Source organism: Ursus americanus, chromosome 13 (assembly GCF_024610735.1).
Source record: "Ursus americanus isolate L20-20 chromosome 13, mUrsAme1.1.p, whole genome shotgun sequence".
In the NCBI taxonomy this organism is placed as follows: domain Eukaryota; kingdom Metazoa; phylum Chordata; class Mammalia; order Carnivora; family Ursidae; genus Ursus; species Ursus americanus.
In genome coordinates, this window is record NC_142139.1 from 70,346,022 (window position 1) to 70,365,876 (window position 19,855).

A 19,855-nucleotide genomic window follows, 5' to 3' on the forward strand; every position below is an offset into this window, starting at 1 on the left:
GAGTACTCCTGGCCTCCTTAGGAGTCTGTCCAGATTGGAGGAGGAGAATTCACACAGCTCCTCAGGCTTGAAGCAAAAGCCTCTCTTGGCCCTAACGCTATGCCATTAAAGCACCTTCTGTCCCGTGCTTCTGAGCCCTCACCCCCCACTTACTCACCACTGCCCTCACCACCAAGAGACAAAGTATCCTGTGCAAAGAGGTTGGGGTCACTGTGCCAGGTAGGGAGCCCTCCATGGTGCGCCAGGCTACGCTGTGGGCACCCTTAAGCCAGACCTTGCAGAGAGAGAAAATGGGGGCTCTGGAAGTGCCCAGATGAGGAAGAGAGCCTGGAGCTGTGGAGGTGTGGCTGTCTGCCTCCCTCCGTCCACGTGCATGACTCCCATGACCCACACACCGAGCATCAGCTCTGGGCGGCCCAGCAGCCCGTACCGAGGACCCTGGGGTGCAGATAGGGGAGGGGGCTTAGTGATGGAGCTCGAAGGCACAAATTCTACCGGGACTCCTGGCTCCCACACTAGGGTGGCCAAATCACCCTTGGCCAGGCTTTGGGTTTCGGGGGACAATGAAGACACTGTGATATAAGCAGTTCTAAGAAGGAATTAGCCACATCAGACTGAAAAGCTTTTCCATGGTGAGGGAAACTGTCAACAAAACAAAAAAGCCATTTACTGAATGGGAGAAGATATTTGCAAATTGTACACTGGATAAGGGATTAATATTCAAAATGTATAAAGAATTTACACAAGTTAGTATCAAAAAACCAAACAATGCAAAAAAAAAAAAAAAGAAAAAAATGGAGAGAGGACTTGAATAGGTATTTCTCCAAAAAAGCCATACGGGGGCGCCTGGGTGGCTTAGTCGTTAAGCATCTGCCTTCGGCTCAGGGCGTGATCCCGGGGTCCTGGGATCGAGCCCCCCATCGAGCCTGCATCACGCTCCCTGCTCTGCTGGGAGCCTGCTTCTTCCTCTCCCACTCCCCCTGCTTGGGTTCCCTCTCTCGCTGTGTCTCTCTCTGTCCAATAAATGAATAAAATCTTAAAAAAAAAAAAAAAAGAAGCCATACAGATGGCCAATGGGCACACGAGAAGAGGCTCAACATCACTCATCATCAGGGAAATGCAAATCAAAATCACAAGAGATGTCACCCCACACCTGTCAGATTGGCCAGTGTCAAGAAGACAAGTGAACACAGGTTTGAGGAAGTGGTGATAAAGGAGCCCTTGTGCACTGCTGGTGGGAATGTCAATTGGTGTAGCCATTGTGGAAAACTGTATGGACGTTCCCCCAAAATTAAAAAAAGAACTACCCTATGATCCAGCAATCCCTCTTTCGGGTATTTATCCGAAGAACATGAAAACACCAATTCAAAGAGCTATGTGCAGCCTCCCGCTCATACGGAAGCAGTAGATGAACGGATAACTAAGACTGGGATAGCCATACAGTGCAATATTACTCAGCACAGAAAAGGATGAAATCTTGACATTTGTGACGACAGGGATGGCCCTAGAGGGTATTATGCTAAATGAAATAAAGACAAATATCCTATGATTTCACTTATATGTGGAGTCTCAAAACAAAACAAATGAACAAACAAAACAGACTCCTAGATACAGAGAACAAACTGATGGGGGCCAGAGGGAAGGGGCAGGGGGTAGACAGAATAGGTGTAAAAGGATCAGGAGACACAAGGTTCTAGCGAAACACTTGATCGTAGCCAGAAGGCCAAGAAGGGATACAAGCTTCCAGTTATAAAAATACATAAGGCACGGGGGACGTCAGCTACAGCACAGAGAATATAACCAATAACATTGTAATAACATCGTACGGCGGCAGATGGTAACTATCTCCATCCTGGGGATCATTCAGTGATGTTTACAAATACCAATCACTACGCTGTCCGCTGGAAACTAAGAGGATATCAGACTTCGATTTAAAAAACCCAAAGGGCTCAGCCACGGGGGCGCGGGGGGCTAGTGCCGTTACCTCGGAGGGGTGCCTTTCTCCAGAAGCCGTCCCGGACCTCCACGTAGTCGTACCAGCACAGGCGGCTGCGATACAGATCCATGGACGTGAAGTTCAGAATGATCTAGGGGACACGGGAAGAGGAGGAGGGTTATGCAGCCCCGCACCCCTCGCCGGCCTCGCCTGCCAGCCCCCGGACGTGGCCTGCCTTCCCCCTGTGAATAGCGAAGGGGTCCCAGAAATGGGCGCCCGGCACAGAAACGTCACTCCTCTCTCCAGCTGTCTGCCGGTGACGGCCAGCATTCTTCTCAGACAATCCGGTGTGCACCTAACATACGTGGCCTTGTGGAATCTAGGTAAAACGTCTCATTTTACTGATCCCCTTCGTGAGGAGCCATTGCTTCCGCCTACACCCAGCTGTCCTCGCGGTCGATTTAAGTAACACGAATCCAGCACCTTTAGAGGGAGGAGGTCTCGGTGAGAGCAACGGCCCAGGGTGGCACGTGGGTATCGGGGGCTCTGAAATGGGAACGAAGGGTCCAGAGAGGAGAGGCAGAGAAGAAGGGCCAAGCTACCGGTGGTCACATATTTACTGAATGCTGATTCCAGGCAGGGGGCTGTGCTAGCGGCTGGGGGGGATACCGGATCCGGTCCTTCCTGTGAATGGGTTTAAGGTCTGTCCCTGTCCAGGGGCTTAGCATTCAGAAGGCTATATACACCCAAAAAGCTCACTTAGTGAAGAAATTCTAGACTCCACACACACAGGCCTGAGCTGGAAGGTCACCCAACCTCTGTGACCTCAGCGGCCTCGAGAATAACATGAGGAAAGAGCACCGCCCCCCCCCCCACGGGAGCTCGTGGGCACAGGCACTGCCCTAAGTACCTCCTGGGCACTGAACTCAAACTGGTCACGTAATACTGGAAGAGTGCTGCACACTTTGGTAAGTACCGACTCTCCCCAGCAGGTGGGCATATTAACAGGTGGAGAAGCACACTTTCCAGGAGGGAAATTGCTTCAGTAGTTTCCAGAATGCACCCCAAAGCCTCTTGTGTATTTAGCGTCCAACAAGCAAGGACTCCAGGGAACGCTGTCCAACCACTTGCCCCCCTCTCTCCTCGCTCACCGATCTATACAGAGTCCAACAACCCTTCCAATTCACCATGACCATCCACCTGAGCCTACGGGGTTTTCCTGCCTTTTACCTTCTTGGACTCACATCTCTCCTTGCCTAGCTGGAACCCACAGCCCATCCTGCTTCTTTTCTTTTGATTCATTCGTACACGGGCAGAAATGTGTTTGTGTTTGGGGAAGCGTTTCTTACTTGTGGTACTCTGAGATGTAATCGAGTAAGACCATGTTTTGAAAAGTGCAGTATATTACTCTTGATGATTATTATTAGTCATCATTGAGAACTAGTGTTATTTCCGAGATAAAAGTCCTCCTATTTTGAAAAACTGACATTGAAAGCCTGTTCTGGTTCTTGATCTGGAGACAGACAGTGTGCCCAATATTTCACCTTTCTACAAAATGCCCAAAGTAGGACACAGAGGAAGTGGCAAAGGCCGGGGGCAGTCAACTCACTTCAAAGCAAATCCATGGCCTATGTTTATCATCACCTCCTTGCATAGGACCTCAAGTCTCTCGCTCCTCTTTCTGAAAATTGCATCCCTGGTGAAATCTGACTTTTTACCTCCTCTGCGCCTCTTCCCAGAGGTCAAATGTCATGGTTGGAGAAAATACAGGCACGTTGACTGTCTCACTCGAAATGTGAGACCACTGACCTCACCCGAAATGTGAGACCGACTGGGCCCTTTGAGCTGCCAGGCACATCTTTTACAACCTCCCCTCTCTCCTCAAACCACCTGTTTCCCTTCTTGACTCTCAGTCCTGGCCCTGCCATCATCTTCTTCCAAGATTAGTTCAATAGTCGCTACTCTTGATCCTACCTCTCACCACAGAAGACCTTTCATGATGTAATCGGATCTTATCTCCCCACTGCTCAAAATCCTTTAATGCATGTTACTCAAAGTCAAATCCGAAGTCTTCACCATGTCCTCTAAGGCCATTTGTGGTCTAACCCCCTGCTATCTCTCTGACCCCATCTCCACCAATTTCCTCCTTGCTTACTTGGCTCTGGCCACATTGGCCTTGCTGGTCCTCAAACACACCAAGCCTGCTCCTGTCTCAGGGCCTTTGCATTGCTGCCTAGAAGCTCTTCCCAGCTATCTGCCCAAAGTGTTTCCTCATTTCCTGTCCATTTCTACTCCAACTCGCCTGATGTGAATGAGGCCTTCCCACATGGAACAGTAACCCCCTCCTCGCTCCTTTATCTCCTACTGCTGATTTCCTCCATGACATTTAGCATCATCTAACCTATTGCACTTACTTTTCGTTTGTCCGTCCCCCAGCCCTGCCAAAATGTAAGCCCTATGAGGACAGGAATCATGTTTAATTCACTACGGAATCTTTAATATTTCTTGAATAGAATTTTGGTTTTAGGAATCTATTTTACAGATACACTTGCCCAAGTATATAAAGCGCTAAGTCTTGAGATATTTATTGTAGCGTTTTTGGTAATACTACAAACTTAGAAAAAACTTAAATGAAACACCCATCCATAGAGACCTGCAGGGGATGGCCGAGCAGTGAAGAGAAATGGAGGTGACAGCATGCGAAGCAGCCATGAGCATGTCTGCGGTAGAACTTGATTTGTGGACATGGAACCCTGACCACAATTAACTGCTGAGTGAAAGGCAAGTGACCTAAGACCATATAGCCATACACACATGCACACACACACACACTTGGAAGGGTCTGGAAGGACATCGCAAGGGTTACTCATGCCTAGTCACCTCTGAAGAATGGGATTTGGAGAAGGATCCAGGGCAGAATATTCACTTTTTACCTTATGAATTTCTCTATTTTTCAAAATTCTTACAACACGGATATGTCATCTTTGTATCTGACAAACAGCAAAACGACCTTTTAAGGAGTTTCAGGACAGAGGAAGGAAAGCAGAGGGCCCGGGGAGAGCACTCTGGCTCCACAACTTACGCCCTTACCATTATTCCGTGTGGCCTCCCGGGGGCTGGCCATCAATTTACTCAGCTGTGCTAAGAACAGCAGCAACTCTCCCTTCGTCCTCGGAGACAGCTCTGGCTCTGTCCCGGGCACATGAATTCACACCCTCGGAAGAGACCCCGCCCAGCCGGCGCAACCCCAAAGGGCCCACCCGAGACCTCCTATGGGCCAGGAGGAACGAGCGGACACGTCACTCAGGAGGAAGAGACCTGGGCGGGTGGTTAGGGGCACTCTCCAGGGAGGCACAGCCGTGGCTATATTGAGACCAGAGAGGTCTAAGTAAGCGTTGTAACAACTTCTGTCATGTGGGAACAGCTGCGCTCTGGTGGCAGGGGCACTGCCCTTTGCCAAAGAAAACCTGACCAGCTCCACCACTTCCTGGCTGGTGACGGGGCCCGTGGCTTGATTTCTTTGTGCCTCAGTGTCTTTGTCTAAGACACGGAGGCGATCCTAAGGAGCTAGGGGATTGAATGAGATACAGTGTGTGGAGTCTCTAAGTGCCCCCCGCATACGGGAAGTACCCCTCACATCTGTTGGCTGCCATCAGGGAGCAATTGGGACAATATGTCAACCTTTGGGGACCCACAGCATCGCTTCCATCTGCCTTTGCTAGACCACCCGAGGTTCATCGTTTCACACCTCTGTGCCTCCACTTCCTTATCTGTAGGACGGCGATGGAAATAGTACCTACCGCTTGGACTCAGGGAGTTAACACAGGTAAAGTTTGTAACACCGACACGTGTGAGTCACACATACAACATACATACATGCCACACACAGACACTACAGCGTGTGCCACGCCAAAAAAGTTAATTTCACTATTGGAGCTGAGTTTGCTTAAGCTTTTGAACTTGGAAACAGTTCATACCAGAATCTGGAAGTAGCGGGAGGCAGATGAGGGCTGGGGGACCCGGGGAGGTTGACTAGGGATTACTCGGCTAATAGAGTAAGACTGCAGAATGATCATAACAGCTAGCCTTGATTGAACCCCCACCGCACGCTAGGCGCTGCTCTAAGCACTTCACGTACATTAACTTGTCTAATCCTCGTTCTCATCAGCCCCATGAGGGAGGCACTACCGCCAGGCCCGCGTCACAAATGAGGCCCAGAGTGGTGAGGCAACTTCCCCGAGATCCTACATCCGGTAAACAGCACGGCAGACCTGAGGCAGACCCAGGCACTCTGGCTCTTAAACTCACAGCCCGAACCGCTACTCCGTGTGGCCTCCCCAGGCCTGCCGCTCAGTTTGGCCTCACAGCTGCGCAATGAATGAGGGTCAGCTTTCCCTTCACCCTCAGAGCCCCACACCCTTCAGCGCGGGGAAGCAGGGACTCGGGGGAGGGTCCAGCACGGGCCTTGCAGAGGAGGGAGGGCTCATCTCTGCCCAGCTGGGACGGGAGGTGGGGGTCAGGGAAGACATTACAGAGGAGGTAGGATTCGTGCTGGAACTGGAAGGACAGGAGGGCTGTCACAAGGCAGGGATGGGAATGAGGGTGCATGCGGCCCAATCCAAAAGACATTTTCAGTGCTTATCTTCTTGGCTCCTCTGCAACACTAGACCGTGATCTCCTGAAACCACTTTCCTGCTCATAAGGAGCGGGCTTCGTCGCTTGGGAAACACCGTAAGTCCTCTTTGGGGCAGCTGCTCACGACGCGCAGTGTGGAGACTTGGGGGCCCTTTGGAAGGCTTTCCAAAGTGGCTCTTTCTTGTCTGACACATCCCTGACTCGCATAACCGTATAAGATAAAATTTACATATCACTCGCACTTCTGGCAATAATCAGAGAAGGGCAGAGCGAGTGAAAACAACCTCTCAGCACAGGAGAGACATCAAAGTCCACCCACGAATGCAGGCGGGTTTACTCCAGGGGGACTGATGAAAGAGCGTAGACTTTGGAGTCCGACAGTCCTGGAGCCAAATGCTGGTTCCACCACGACTGCCTGTGTAAACTTGGGCAGAGTTCCTCATACCCTCTGAGCCCTGACTCCCTCATCTATACAGAAGGGATGACAGCACCCACACCACAAAACTGATGGGAAGAATAATGGGTCCTGAACACAAGATGCCCACTGCTCTGCCTGGCACATAACGGGCGCACAGCAAAGAACGGCTGCTGTGATGTTACTACGCATCCTCCCTGGCTCCCCAGCCTCTGTAAGCCCTTCCAGGGCTCCTGTCCCCCGGGGGCCCAGCTCTGGCTCACCCACAACTCTACAGTCGCATCCAGGACCGTGAGTGAGTTTTACTTTTTCTATCTCTGCAAGCATGCACTGATGAATCTGGAATTTTTCTCTGTAGCCTCCTTCTCTCCCTGGAGCTCCAGGCAGCCCTCTGAAAAAGGATGGGGAGTCTCCTCGAAGTTGTGGAGGGAACAGGCCCAAGGCACAGAGAGGCCCCTGGGGCCCGGCCATGTGTCTACTAGAGACTAGGGCCAGCCCATGCCGGCTTGGAACCACAGGGAAGGAGACTGATACTGAACAAGTTGCCATATCCCTGCTGACCAAGCGAATCTTCTGAACAGGAAAGACAGCACCGCTCTACCCTACTCTATGTTCCTCGGGGCCAGGAACATCCCCCAGTGCCTCTTTCTACCCCCCAGTGCTGGGTGACTAGTGGAAACAGTGACTGTGGAAGGGCGCTTTAGCAATTGTTGATATGGGACAGGGCTTTAGAATACACAGTATTGCAATCATGGATTTTTGTGTCATAATCCAGTTTCTTGGGCCAGTTACTTAATTTTTCCAAGTTTGTTCTCTCATATGCAAAATGGGGATAACATTAGCACCAGCCTAGAATGTCACTGTGTTAATTGCAAGACATAACACATAAAGAATTTAACACATGCCTGGCCGATCATGCGCTCAATAATCGTTAGTTGTTTTTATTGTTATCCGCTGTGAGATCTCCAAAGGCTGCAGCAGAGGAGACCTTTGGCAGAAGGATAAAGGAAGCCAGGGCATGGTCAGAACAAGGCAGCAAAAAGGACAGCAATTTTTAAGTTCAATTCAGAATTAAAAAAAAGAAAAGAAAAGAAAAGAAAAGAAAAGAAAAGAAAAGAAAAGAAAAGAAAAGAAAAGAACAAGGAGGGGATGGGTTCACTTCTGAGGGAAGATGACAGAATGTTAACTGAGAGAGGTGATGGAATTACTCAACCCTCAATAGAAGTCTGGCACAAATGAAAATGATCTTTAAATTGCAAAAAATAAGATAAGCATAGTTTTGAAAGGAAATGGGAACCGAATCATATTGGAGGACAGTCAGTGAGCACCTCTTTAAACTGGCTTTTGCCTCTAGGCTCAAAAATGACATCAGAGGACCCTCAAATAACTTACAGATGTGATCAGTGTCTGTAATCTTGAGAACTCAGAACAAAAGCTTTGCCAATTTTCAAAAGGGGCGTGCGTGCGCGCACGTGTGTGTGTGTTGGCAGGAGGGTTTGGAGTGAATTCTGGGAATTGCAAACCACTGAGTCGAACATCAATCCCCAATTAAACAGACGGTCTGCTGCCATTTAGAAAGGAGACACTTGACTGCTAGGAGCCAGTTCAGGCTCACTTGAAACAAAGCATATCAGACAAATGTCATTTCCTTTTTAAGAGGCATTTTGCCAGCTGGTGGAATAGTAGGTTTGATTTGGTAAGGCAGCCCATCTACATATCCAGCATTTATCAACTACTTCCGGTGCCAGGGACATAGAGATGACAAAGGCATGGTCTGAGAAGCTCACTTCCCAGTCAGCAAGGTAGTGACTCATGGCTGGTTGGTAGTGACATTAAGTAGTATCATAGCCAGCGGAATAACTCTGCCCAAAGTCTGCAGTTGAACCATGTCAGTTCAGAAAGAGATCTTGGATCTGCTTTGATTCGGGTCATGTTCAATGTTTCAATCAAAGACCAGGTTCCAAAGACCCAGAAGACATGCTTATCAAGAGCTCGGGACAGAGTACGAGGGACGGCTACCTCTGAATGGTGGACTTGGATTCCACATGGTCTTGAGAGCCGTGGACTGGACAACATGACCAGGAATAAGATCTAGCCGGGCTCCAGACTGCACTAGTACATTAAGTGCCATGCTCCAATCAAGGGAAACAAAGTCTTAAAGCTGACTCTTGGAAACAATCAAAATGTATGGAAGGACATGGAAAGTGCAGGGGTGGGTGAGGGGTCCAGATTCCACATGAAAACCCTGTGGGTGAATCTGAGCAGCACCTGGGAGAGTGCCTCTCGTGCAGCAAGCGCTCTCTGCCAGCCAGCCTTTATTTACAAGGACTGCTCCAAGCCCCTCCTCGAGGCAGCACTCCACTTCTCGTGGGGTGAATGGGTCTACGCTTCCCAGGTAGGTCATTCATAGCCACAGTCGACTATGCTCTCCTACTCTGGGTCCTGGCAGAGGAGGGGACGCTCGGTTACCTTCTCCCCAGGTGTGACTGAGATGCGCCATACGCAGTGCATGTGGGCGGAGTAGCCATTGGGGTACTCAGGGGAGGAGAAGTTGCCTGTGCTGTCTTGTAGGGTCTCTCCGCAGGCTGTCAAGGAAAGGAAATGACTGAACTGCCGGCTGCAGACGCCCAACCCCCCCAGCCTTCTGGCTTCCCGCCCTGGACTCTGGCATCCTTTGGGGGAGAGAACAGCTGAGGAGAGGAGGGAGTCGGGGATGGTCCTGTCCCTTTAAGATCCACTCCCTGCTCTTCACATACAAGCTCCCACCATCTGACCTCTTCAGCCTAGTGCTACAGGATGCCCTGTGGTCAAGGCAACATGGTTTCCAGAGTTAAGGTCAAGCTCCTCTGGTGGGCCTCACTCTCCCTCCCTCCCTGAGAATTGCTCCGCTAGCCCTCTTTACTGCTCCTACTGCCCTACTGTCCCAGAGCCCTGAAGTTGTGGGGCTCAACATCTCACCACCACCCGATCCCAGCCCCAGTTTGGTTCCTTAACTTGAAGAGTGCCCCTGCCGGGGTGCCCCCACCCCCAACACCAGGCAGCCTCTGGCCTTCTCTAAAACTTACAGCTTTAACCTCCTCAGCCCCAGGCCCTGGCCACTGGCTGCCTCAGGCTCTGTCTTCCACCCCTCCCTGGCCCGTCCCTCCCTGCCCCGACCTGGGCACTTGTAGAGCTTGCGGGCCTGGGCGATGTCCCCCTTGCTGAGCCGGGTCCTTTGGCCGATGGGAGGTTTCACCCCATTGACCTCGTACTTGGGAACAATGGTGTCCAGGAAGATGCCCCTGAGGAGGAAAAGCCCGACCTGGGTGAGAGTCTGGTGAAAGGAGGGGTGGCGTGCCTGTGTGCACCCAAGGTCACGACCCTGCCAGAGCCCAGACATTCCTCCGTAGGGTCAGGGACGGGTGGAGAGAGCTCACCCTGTCATTATGCTGCCCACTGACCAGCAGCCACCCTGCTCCGTGGCAGCCACACGGCTGGAGCCTGGGGGAGCCTCAGGAATACTCTGGGAGGTCAGGGACCTCTCAGTGCTCTGGCTCAGCCTGGGCCCAGTCCCTAGCCTCAGGAGAGCTTCGGGCGCCTAGTGCTCATGTGTCCTGCTTCTCCCAGCCCCTGCTCCCGCGGCCCCTCGTGCTGAACCTGTCCTAGGGCTACCGGGGCCGCTCTCGACAAGTCCCACCGCGGCCAATGAGACCCCGGGGACAGCCCCACAACTCCTGATCCATCAGTGCCTCCTGTCTCCCGAGTTCCTGCCTGCGAAGTCCTGGGTGTTTCCATCTGGGAGGAGCTGGGTGAAGGGAAGCAGGAGGCCCTCCACCTCCCCAGGGTCCCTGACTCACACCCAGCTGGGTGGAACTTGGCAGGGGGTAGGGTGGGATGTGGTGGGAAATGTCCAGGGGAGGTCTGTGGTCATGGGGGGCAGGATGACCTCACCACCCTTCCTCGGTCTCTGTTCCCTCAGGTCTGGAGGCAGGGAGACTGAGGAGGGGCACTGTGTGTGGGACAGAGCGGGAGACAGACAGAGGATGAGGAAAGAGCTAGGCATGGGAAAGGCCAGGCTGGGAAGGGGGGCCCGGGGAGGAGGAGGGAGGGGCCGTTTCCCACACTCTGCCAAGGAGAAGCTGTGGGTGTGGAGGCTGGGCCACCACCTCTGGGGGTTCTGGCTGTAATTTCTGGGAACGTGGACCCAGGAAAGGGAGTAGGTGTGCGCGCTCTTGTGAGCAAGGGAGAGAGGCTTGTTCAGGGCGGGAGGGAGCCTTTGTACAAATCAGCCAGTTAGAAAAAGGCAGACTGATTAGAAAGGAAGCCCCCAGTTAGAAAAATGTGCCTCTTCTGGCTGACAGATGAGGGAAAAGCTCAGCTCCCTTGGGCTGATACAGACATATATATATGTGGCAGGTAAGCGGCTGGATTTTCAGCCTCCTGGACCAGGTGCCCTCAGGGTACACGTACTAGGCTTGGTGAGCCCCGGCCAGACCATGGACCCACCATGGAACAGGACAGCAGGGCAGGTGACTCCCACGGGTCCTCTGCTTGGGGGCTGCGGCCACCCAGAAGTCCACTCTTGTCCTTGGTGACTGCCCCAGCAAGGCAGCCTAGTGCAAAGCAAGAGGCCCAAAGAAAATGGCCTACAGAGGGTGGGACTGGGCTGCCCCAGAGGAGGCCAGGCCCCATCTCTCACCTGGAGAACGTGTTCCGGGCATAGTGCATGATACTGTCAAAATCATAGGTCTCCCCCAGGGACTCCACCTCCTGGAGCTCCATCTTCAAGAAGTTATACTCCTGCCCTGCGAAGACCAGGAAAACGGTGTGGGGGTGGGAGGGGAAGGGTCTGTGAGGGATGCAGTGCCACCTTTTCAGGGTGGGGAGTGGGGTCCTCCCTGCACTTGAGAGGTGCCCCCCTACCTGAAGGTCCAGGGAGCAGCCAAGGGAAGCCTGGGGGTAGGGGTGGGTCTCTAGAAGAGTCTGTCCAGCAGAGGGGCAGGGCCAATGAGGACTGCTGGAGGGAAGGCTCAAGGAGTATGGAAAGGAAGCACCCAATTCTAGAACCACAGGGAGATGAAAGCAGGGAAGAGTGGAGGAGGCCTGGGGAGGGAGGAAGGAAGCAGGAAGGGAGGGGAGGGAGGTAGCCAGGAGAAATAAGAGAGAAAAAACCCTTAAAGGAGAGATCAGGCCTGAAGGCAGAAGACCAGGGAAAAGTGAAGAGAAAGGCTGAGATGGTGTGGGGGATGTGCCAATGTCCCCCACAAACTTCCCCCCACCCCAGGGCAGCTGGGCTCTGGCTGCTCCCGATAACTTCTGTGTCCAGGACCAGGATCTCTCCCAGCCCCCCACGCAGCTCTACAACTGATCAACGGTCTCAGAGCTGCTACTGGCAGGGAGCAGATGCCTCAGGGCTGGGGTCTGCACCGACCTGGGCCCTAGACAAGGGCTGCCCGCTAAGTTGACTGAAAGCGATGGCTCCAGGCAGCAGCTCCCACCTCCACCAGAGGCCCTGGAGTGGGTGCTGGGGCTCGACACCGCTAGGCGCCAAGGTCAAGGTGCTACCTGGCTGGATGTTTTCACGGACGATGGAGACGTGGCGGTCCCGGTCTGGCCGCGTGTGCTCATGCCAGAAGCCAATGACATGGCCCAGCTCATGGACAACGATGCCGAACTTGTCACAGTTCTTGCCGATTGAGATGGCCTGTGGGCCCCCGCCACGGCGACCCACGTAGGAGCAGCACCTGGAGGGCGGGGCCAGCTCAGGGGGGCGGTCCCGAGCTGGGGGAGTGCATCCACTCAGGGGCCGGGCGAGGCTGCCAGGGGGGCGGGGGAGTGAAGCGCGGGGGAGGGGCCAGAGCGCGGGATGTCCAGGCTATGTGCAGGGGTCATAGCCACATCCGGGCGGCTCCCGGGGCGATGTCCCAGGGCGGGGGAGACAGATGACGCAGTGTCAGGCCCCACTGGGGCAGCAGCAGTGCCCAGGGCAGAATATGGGTTGGGGTGATGGCCGAGGGTGCGGTGCCCAGGGGCCCCTGCTCACCCGCAGGGTCTATAGGTGAATACAATATAGCTGTCCTCGTCTGTGCGCTCCAGGAAGGTGACACAGGTATGCTTCTCCCAGTGCCTCATGGCTTGCCGGAAGACTGCCCTCTGGCTGCCTGCCAGGATGAAGGGGCCAGGTTGTCACAGTGTCCAGCTGAGCCCATTGCTAGAGTGTCAGCCTCTTGTTGGACAGGTACACAGAAGGTACCACTCCCACAACTACACAAGACCCGGCTGCCCCACCGCCCAGACCAGCCTGCTCCCCTGGCCTCCCCACATCACACTCACCAGTGAAGTTTCCCCCAATGACAAAGGGGATGACCCCATCGGGCCACACACGCTCTGGTCGGGATGTTGCCGCCCGCCGGCTCCGGGACCTGCCTCTCCATCTCCCACGGCTTCTCCTCTGCAGCTGCCCCCTCGTGCTCTGGCAGTCGAAGGCAGAAGAATTCCCTGCGGTTGGAAGAGGAAGACATTGATAGCAAATGAATGACGGGGTGGAGGGGAAACAAATTATATAATCTAACCTCATTTGGGGGGATTCCATATTTGCCCACTCCCTAAAATTTATCTGTAACCCCCAAACCGACACCCTCAGCTCTCTCGTGGTTATCCGCGGGCATGCACAGAGCAGGGAAGAGTGTGAGCCAACTGAGGAGGAGCAAGGTGACGCTCTGCCTTCTCGTTGCAGCTCTCATACGTCAATAATCTCTTTTTCACAGTCTATTCAGGGCTACTTTGTTTGCAGTTGGGGGCTTTTTACTGGTGACTTTGCTGTTTAAATGCCTCCCATCTGCCCCAATGGCGCTAAAGCATTGCCGTGCTGTGTTCCCGAGCGCAGAAGCGTTTGACGGGCCTTATGGAGACCGTGCATGTGTGTTCATGAGCTACGTTCGGCCACGAGTCACAGTGCTGCTGGCCATGGCTCAATGTTAATGAGTCAACTATGTATTAAGTCAGGTTTTGAAACAGAAACACACACAAGACAGGGTCACATATTGATCAGCTGATGAAAATGATAGGACAAGAGGCTAGCAGGAACCGAACATTGTATTTCTCCTAGAAGTGATGAATGGCTTAGGATTTGTGAATTCAGTGTCCGCAGCGACTTTATGGAAGAAGGTTATCCTGTAGCTCTAGGCATGACTACCACAGATAGCGAGAATTGACCATAACTGGAAAAGAAAACCATGGTGTACTAATTCCTAGGAACTGTAGAGGGCTTGAGACTAGGAAATGTTCCCTTCTCCCCTAATAAAACTTCTTCCTTGTGGAGCATAGAGAACTTAATGTCTTTAAGCGTTCCCAAATACACATTCTCCCGTGACACAGTAGCTCTCTGGGATGCACTGGGCAAGTGCCACTGTGTACATTTGACGGATGAGGAAACTAGGGCCAAAGATTTGCCCAAAGTCACCCTGGTGGGTTTGTGGCGGGCCTAGGCGCTCCGACCCCTCCATTCTGCCTGTACCCTGTCTGCTGGTCCCCTCCCAGGCCAAGGAAGCCTTGCTAGTTATCGGGCCACCAAGTCACCCTCCAGTGCCAGCTGCTCTCTGGGGTTAGTTTGACCTTTACTCTGCGGCGGCCCGTACCACAATCCTCCCTCATGCTGGGCAGGGCAACCGCCTGGCCCCAGCAGAGCGTGTGCAGAATGGACTCCAGGTGAGAATCCCCATCCCTGGCAGTGGGCGAGCGCCCTGGAGGCAGCGCCATGTTCCAGAGCAGCGACAAGGCTGGACGGATCTGAAGCAGCCCGTGCCCTGACTCCTCCTCTTCTCTCACCCATTCACAAGGGCCAGGAGGGCTGCTAGTTGCTTGGGCCACACCCAGGAGTGAGAAGGACCCATCCCTTACCTTGAAAAGCTTTGAGTCCAGCAGGGAAGATAGGCGTATCAAAAAAAAAAAAAAAAAAAAAAAACCAAAAAAAAACCAAACACAAGCCACTGAAATATGGTTCACTAAGTGAGATACTAAAGTGGTCAACAGAGAGCAGAGAGAGAGCAAATGGAGGCACAAGCATGCTGGGGGGACGGTCAGGGAAGGTTTCACCAGAGAAGCTCCGGAGATGGGGTTGGAAAGATGCGTAAAAGCTTGCAATGGGGGAGCACGAGGAGAAGCCAAGAGGGACTGGGGTGTTGAGCAAAGAGCCTCAGATGTGGAGTGAGAAGGCTTGGGATCCTGTCCTAGCTCTGTCACTGACCAGCTCTATCATCTTGATTAAGTCGTGTTACCCCCGTGAGTCTTAGTTTCTGTATCTGCAAGGCAGGAGCTGTCCTGACACCTACCTTTGAAGGTGGCCGGAGACAGTTAAATTAGATAATGCTTTTGAAAGTCCTTTGTAAACTAAGCAAAAAGCATGTCAGTTCTTAGCTCCTGGGTTTGTCTATATTTGCTGCTCCTCTGGGGAAGGGATAAAGATATCCCAAGGGGAGACGAGCCATATGCTGGGTTCAAGCTCACAGCCTCTGTCCTCAGAGGGCCTGGCTGGGAAACAGGGAGGTGCCTCGTTTCTCCAATTCTGGAACCCATTTCTGGGACATAGGAGGGCCAGCCTGTACCCAGTGTACCTGCGGTTTTGATGGAAGCCCTTTGGGTTGCCCGCTGCCTGAGATCCACAGCCTGCTGCGCCTGGAAGGCCCTCAGGTCCTCCTCGTCCAGGGCAATGTCCCCAAGGAAGGCAGCTAGGGAGAAAAGAAGAGGCCAGGGGAGTTAATCCTTCTAGCCAGCACTGACAGCCCCAACCCCAGGAGCTCCCCTATAGGAACTTTAGTCCTCAAATGTCTTCTGAGGAGGAAGGCAGTGGGGGACTGGCTTCGAGGATGCTTCGGGAGACTACGCTCACTTTGGAGCTGGGAATCCAGCGAAGCTGATACCCACCCCCCACCAGAGGAGGACACGGTCATGTCACTTTTCCCATCACTCTGTAGCGAATACGTAGCAAGCACCTTCTGTGGACCAGGCACCACTGGAGTGATGAGCAAGACAGAAGAGGCCCCTGCTTGTGCAGAGCTAACCTTTGACAATACACAAGTAAACAAACACCGAACTCGAGAATTCCCGATGGTGATGAGTGCTATGGAGAAAGCAGAAGGGAGTCAGGTAATAGAGCGTCGACCCCATGGGCCCATGACCTTGGCGCCGCACTGCGCAGATGGTAGTCACTCAACCACTGCCCTTTCAGTTCAACGCAGGGGAGGATGTGAACAGGAACAGAGCGGGGAGGCATATTAGGGAAACCAGGACACATAGCGGGAGCTGCCCTGCTAGGGGGGAGAAGTTTAACCATTCTCAAGTGACTCCTATTCTGAGTCTCAGGGTCCCTTCTCTGCAGGAAGAAAGGCGGGGGGAACAGAGTCCCCTGAATAGGCCATTTTGATTTCTGGACCCGGGGAGAGATGTTGTTGGAGAGATGGACTAACCACTCCGCCTGCCTTTTGAGAAGTCGGGAGCAGGGGAAGCTGTAGAGCTGAGTGCTCTGAAAGCAGAGCCCGAGGCCCATGCTGGGCTGGGCTGGGGGGGCGGGGGTGGGCGGGAGGATGGAGGCTGGGCCAGGGGAGGTGGAGCCCAGAGCAGCTTCCCTTGAAGCTCCACCCACGGCAGCATCTGCTTCTCATCCAGAGTGCTACACGGGCCTCACGGCAGCATTACACAAATTGTTTTAACCTTGAGGCCTTGCACACAGGTTTCTCCGCCCCAGATGGCCCGCTGGGTGGACACGCGTGTGCACACACACACACTTCATCATACACAGAATCCGACACATGGTTGCATCCACAGCCACGCCCTCAAACACAGAGCTATGTGAGGCGCAGAGATAGGCTCCCCCGACCAAGCGGCGCCCGCACCACCCTTGCAGGTGGAAGGCACTCCAGAATGTTCGAGTGAAGTATCACATCGATATTCTTTGGGCCCGCAAACCCATGCCCGTAGACGCACACTCTGATGCAACCTAGACCTGGATCCACAGAATGTGGGAGTCCCTCCAGCAGTTATCCAGGCCAACATTCCATTTTACAGATATGGAAACTGAGGCCTGGAAGGGAAATGGTCTCCCACACTGCTAGTCATCGGAGAGGCTGGATTTGTAACTCCGGCCTCCTGACTCCGGTCTAGCACTCGTTGTATTCAAGTGCACGAGTGTCGTAGAACCCATATTGTAAATACCTGTATGTAAAAATGGACGCTCGCGTAGACACACACATGAAACACACAGCCACAGACAGTTCTAAAAACACACACGCACAAGCTCCAACGCGCAGACTAGCTGCAAGCCCCGAACCCAGTGAGCCGGTAACGGCAGCCATGATGACGCCGCATGTAAAGGCTGAAATCTGTGTGGTGCTTCCCAGGGGACGAAGTGCTTTCGCATTAACGAATTCATTGAATCCTGGCCCACTCAGGGCACGCCCCTTAAATCTCGCTCCACCTGTGCATTTGCTAGGCGTGTGCAAGTACAAACTCTTCGGGAGATAACCTTGTGGCTAGATTCCAGCCCACCTCCCTGACTTCAGAGATCAGAACACTTGGGCCTAAGAAGGGAAACGACTTGCCTAAGGCCACCAGCTGGTAAGTGGCCCAGAATCTCTTCTACCACGTGAGAAAGATTCTTTTCCGTAAAACATCACCACCGGTGGCCTTGGCTCAGCAGTTGGTGGGCGGGCAACGGGAGACGTTTCTCAGCTGACACACAAAGGGCATGGGATGGGAGGTGCACTCCGGGAAGGCAATGCCAACATTCGTACAGGCGCACACATGCCACACGAATACCCTCACACCTTTACACGCTTTGCACCTCTGCACGGACACTGGCGCCTCCAGGCCCACGTGCCCACACCCACGGGCATCATCGTATACACATGTGGATGGATATTTGGACTTGTCTTTGGACATCACAGCAAAAAGCAAAGTCTTTGTAGGCAGACAGACCTGTCTTTGAATCCCAGCTTGGCTCCTATTAGCTGACAAGTCACATAAACTCTTCTAAACCTCAATTTTCTCCTACATACAAAGGAGCTAACAATAGGATCTGTCGCCCAGGATGACTGCATGAAATAACGCATGTAAATAAAGCACCAAGCACAGAGCCTGGAGCACAGTAAGCACCCACTAAATGGCCACTGTTAATATTACCCCCAAAACAGCCCCGTAAGCTCAAGATCAACTCTCTACTTTCCAAGAGCATATCGGTTCACCCCCACTGGCCTCTGGGCTGAGCGAAGCCCCAAAGGGCTCAGAAGCAGAACCTCGAATTCCAAGTACAGAGGCCTCGGAACTGTGCTGGCCTGTGAGACCGGGGCAGTGTGGGGGGCAGGGCAAGTGGAAGGCGGGACAGGCCGTAGGCTGGCCACAGAGCTGTTCTGCCGAGCGGGAGTCCTGTGGTGGGGCTGTCATGGCTGAAGAATGTGTGGGAACAGAGGGGGGTGGGGAGACATGGGGTGGGCAGGGGAGCCTTCTGGCCAGGAGTTGAGTGCCAAGGCCCTGTCCATTTGGGATTCCCCCAGGGGGAAGCTAGGGGATCTGGATGCTGGAGAGTCCAGGACATGCCCCTTCCCCGGAAGGAAGCCCTGGGGTCAGGGTCAGGGTAGTAGTTGTTTTCAGCACAGGATCAAAAGTTTGTTTTCTGGCTGTAAAGCAGCCTGGAGCACTCGTGGCCACTCCACAGCCAGGCTGGGAGCAGGAGAGGAAATAAGAGTAAGGTGGGCCTCATGTGCCCGTCCTCTAGGGGGGCCTCTTGACTCCAGCGTCTCCTCCCCTGGGGCCGTGGCAAGGCATCCCCATCTGGGGAGAGGGAGAGGAGCTCACCGGGGTGATGGCGCCCCAATGCCATGTGTACAGGGCATACGCACGTCCTGCCACACAAATGCAAGCTTCCAGGTGGGGGAGAACATACTCAAGCTCCCACAGACACGCACGTGTCCTTAATCACAGCTGGACGCGCTCCACACGTGCGTATTTGTGCGAACCCTGACGTGTACTCAGGAGTACCCACGTGCACAGTTGAATGGACTCGCCCATAAAGCAGGGGTACATCCACAAATGTGCCTGAACACTCTCTTGACTACTTCCCGGCGCAAGCCCTAGTGTTTGAACACACAAATAATTGCATGTACACATTTCACAGGCCATACCCCCCAAAGGAGAAGGGCACCCTTAGGAATGAATGGGGGGGGTGGTGGAGAGAGAGAGCCAGAGAGTCAGAAAGATGTGCTGATTCCCCTTGATATCCTTAGGAGGCCCTTAGTGGCCTGAGTGACATATTCTACACCCTCCCTGTCATCCCCCAATATCTTCTCCCAAAATCTCTGGAGAAACTAGAATTCTTGAGAATTCCTTCTTTCTGGGGAGTCCCATTGGTCCTCCTCCATCTGGAGCCCAGGGAGATTCTAAGTCTTTTCCTCCTCCCTTGGGGCATCTAAAAGAGAAGGTGACTCAGGGAGCAGGGGCGTAGGTGGCTGGGTGACTCCTTCAGAGTGTCTGGAGGGGGAATGTGGTCTGGCAAGAGAAGGGATGGCTTCTCAACCTCCAGAACTTGTGACTGAGGCCCCTGGAAGTCCAAACCTGGGCCACAAGGCCCCTGGGGTGGGGACAGTGATGGGGGTGGATGAGCTCTTCTAAGAGCAAACCTCTGAGCTGCCTGCTGGGGCGGAAGTAAGGTCCTCCTGGCTCAAGGAGGACCATGTGCTTCTCTGCCTATGGGAGCAACTGTGTCTGGATTCCTGCCTTCTGGGTCTCTCCCAGAGCCCCGAGGGTCACTGCCAAGAGCTGGGAATCTCAGGAAAGGTCCCCCTTGATGGTTTGGCATCCTAACATACCAGAAATCAAGGCTGACTCGGAATCTCCCCGGG

General features: G+C 53.5%; 1 protein-coding gene across 3 annotated transcripts in view; it reads right to left on the minus strand.

The window, feature by feature from the left end:
• BMP1 (bone morphogenetic protein 1) overlaps positions 1 to 19,855 on the minus strand; it is a 42,125-nt gene that overhangs the window by 19,111 nt on the left and 3,159 nt on the right. For all 3 annotated transcript variants that reach the window (XR_006775641.2, XM_045774029.2, XM_045774030.2), the window contains exons 2-9: positions 15,578 to 15,691; positions 13,299 to 13,463; positions 13,009 to 13,126; positions 12,531 to 12,709; positions 11,665 to 11,770; positions 10,143 to 10,267; positions 9,456 to 9,571; positions 1,985 to 2,087 (exon numbers count right to left, since the gene is read on the minus strand). Coding sequence is in view for 2 of the 3 variants with exons in the window: in XM_045774029.2 (XP_045629985.2) it covers positions 1,985 to 2,087; positions 9,456 to 9,571; positions 10,143 to 10,267; positions 11,665 to 11,770; positions 12,531 to 12,709; positions 13,009 to 13,126; positions 13,299 to 13,463; positions 15,578 to 15,691 (1,026 nt within the window). In the remaining variant the exon portion in view is untranslated. The remainder of the gene's footprint in view (positions 1 to 1,984; positions 2,088 to 9,455; positions 9,572 to 10,142; positions 10,268 to 11,664; positions 11,771 to 12,530; positions 12,710 to 13,008; positions 13,127 to 13,298; positions 13,464 to 15,577; positions 15,692 to 19,855) is intronic.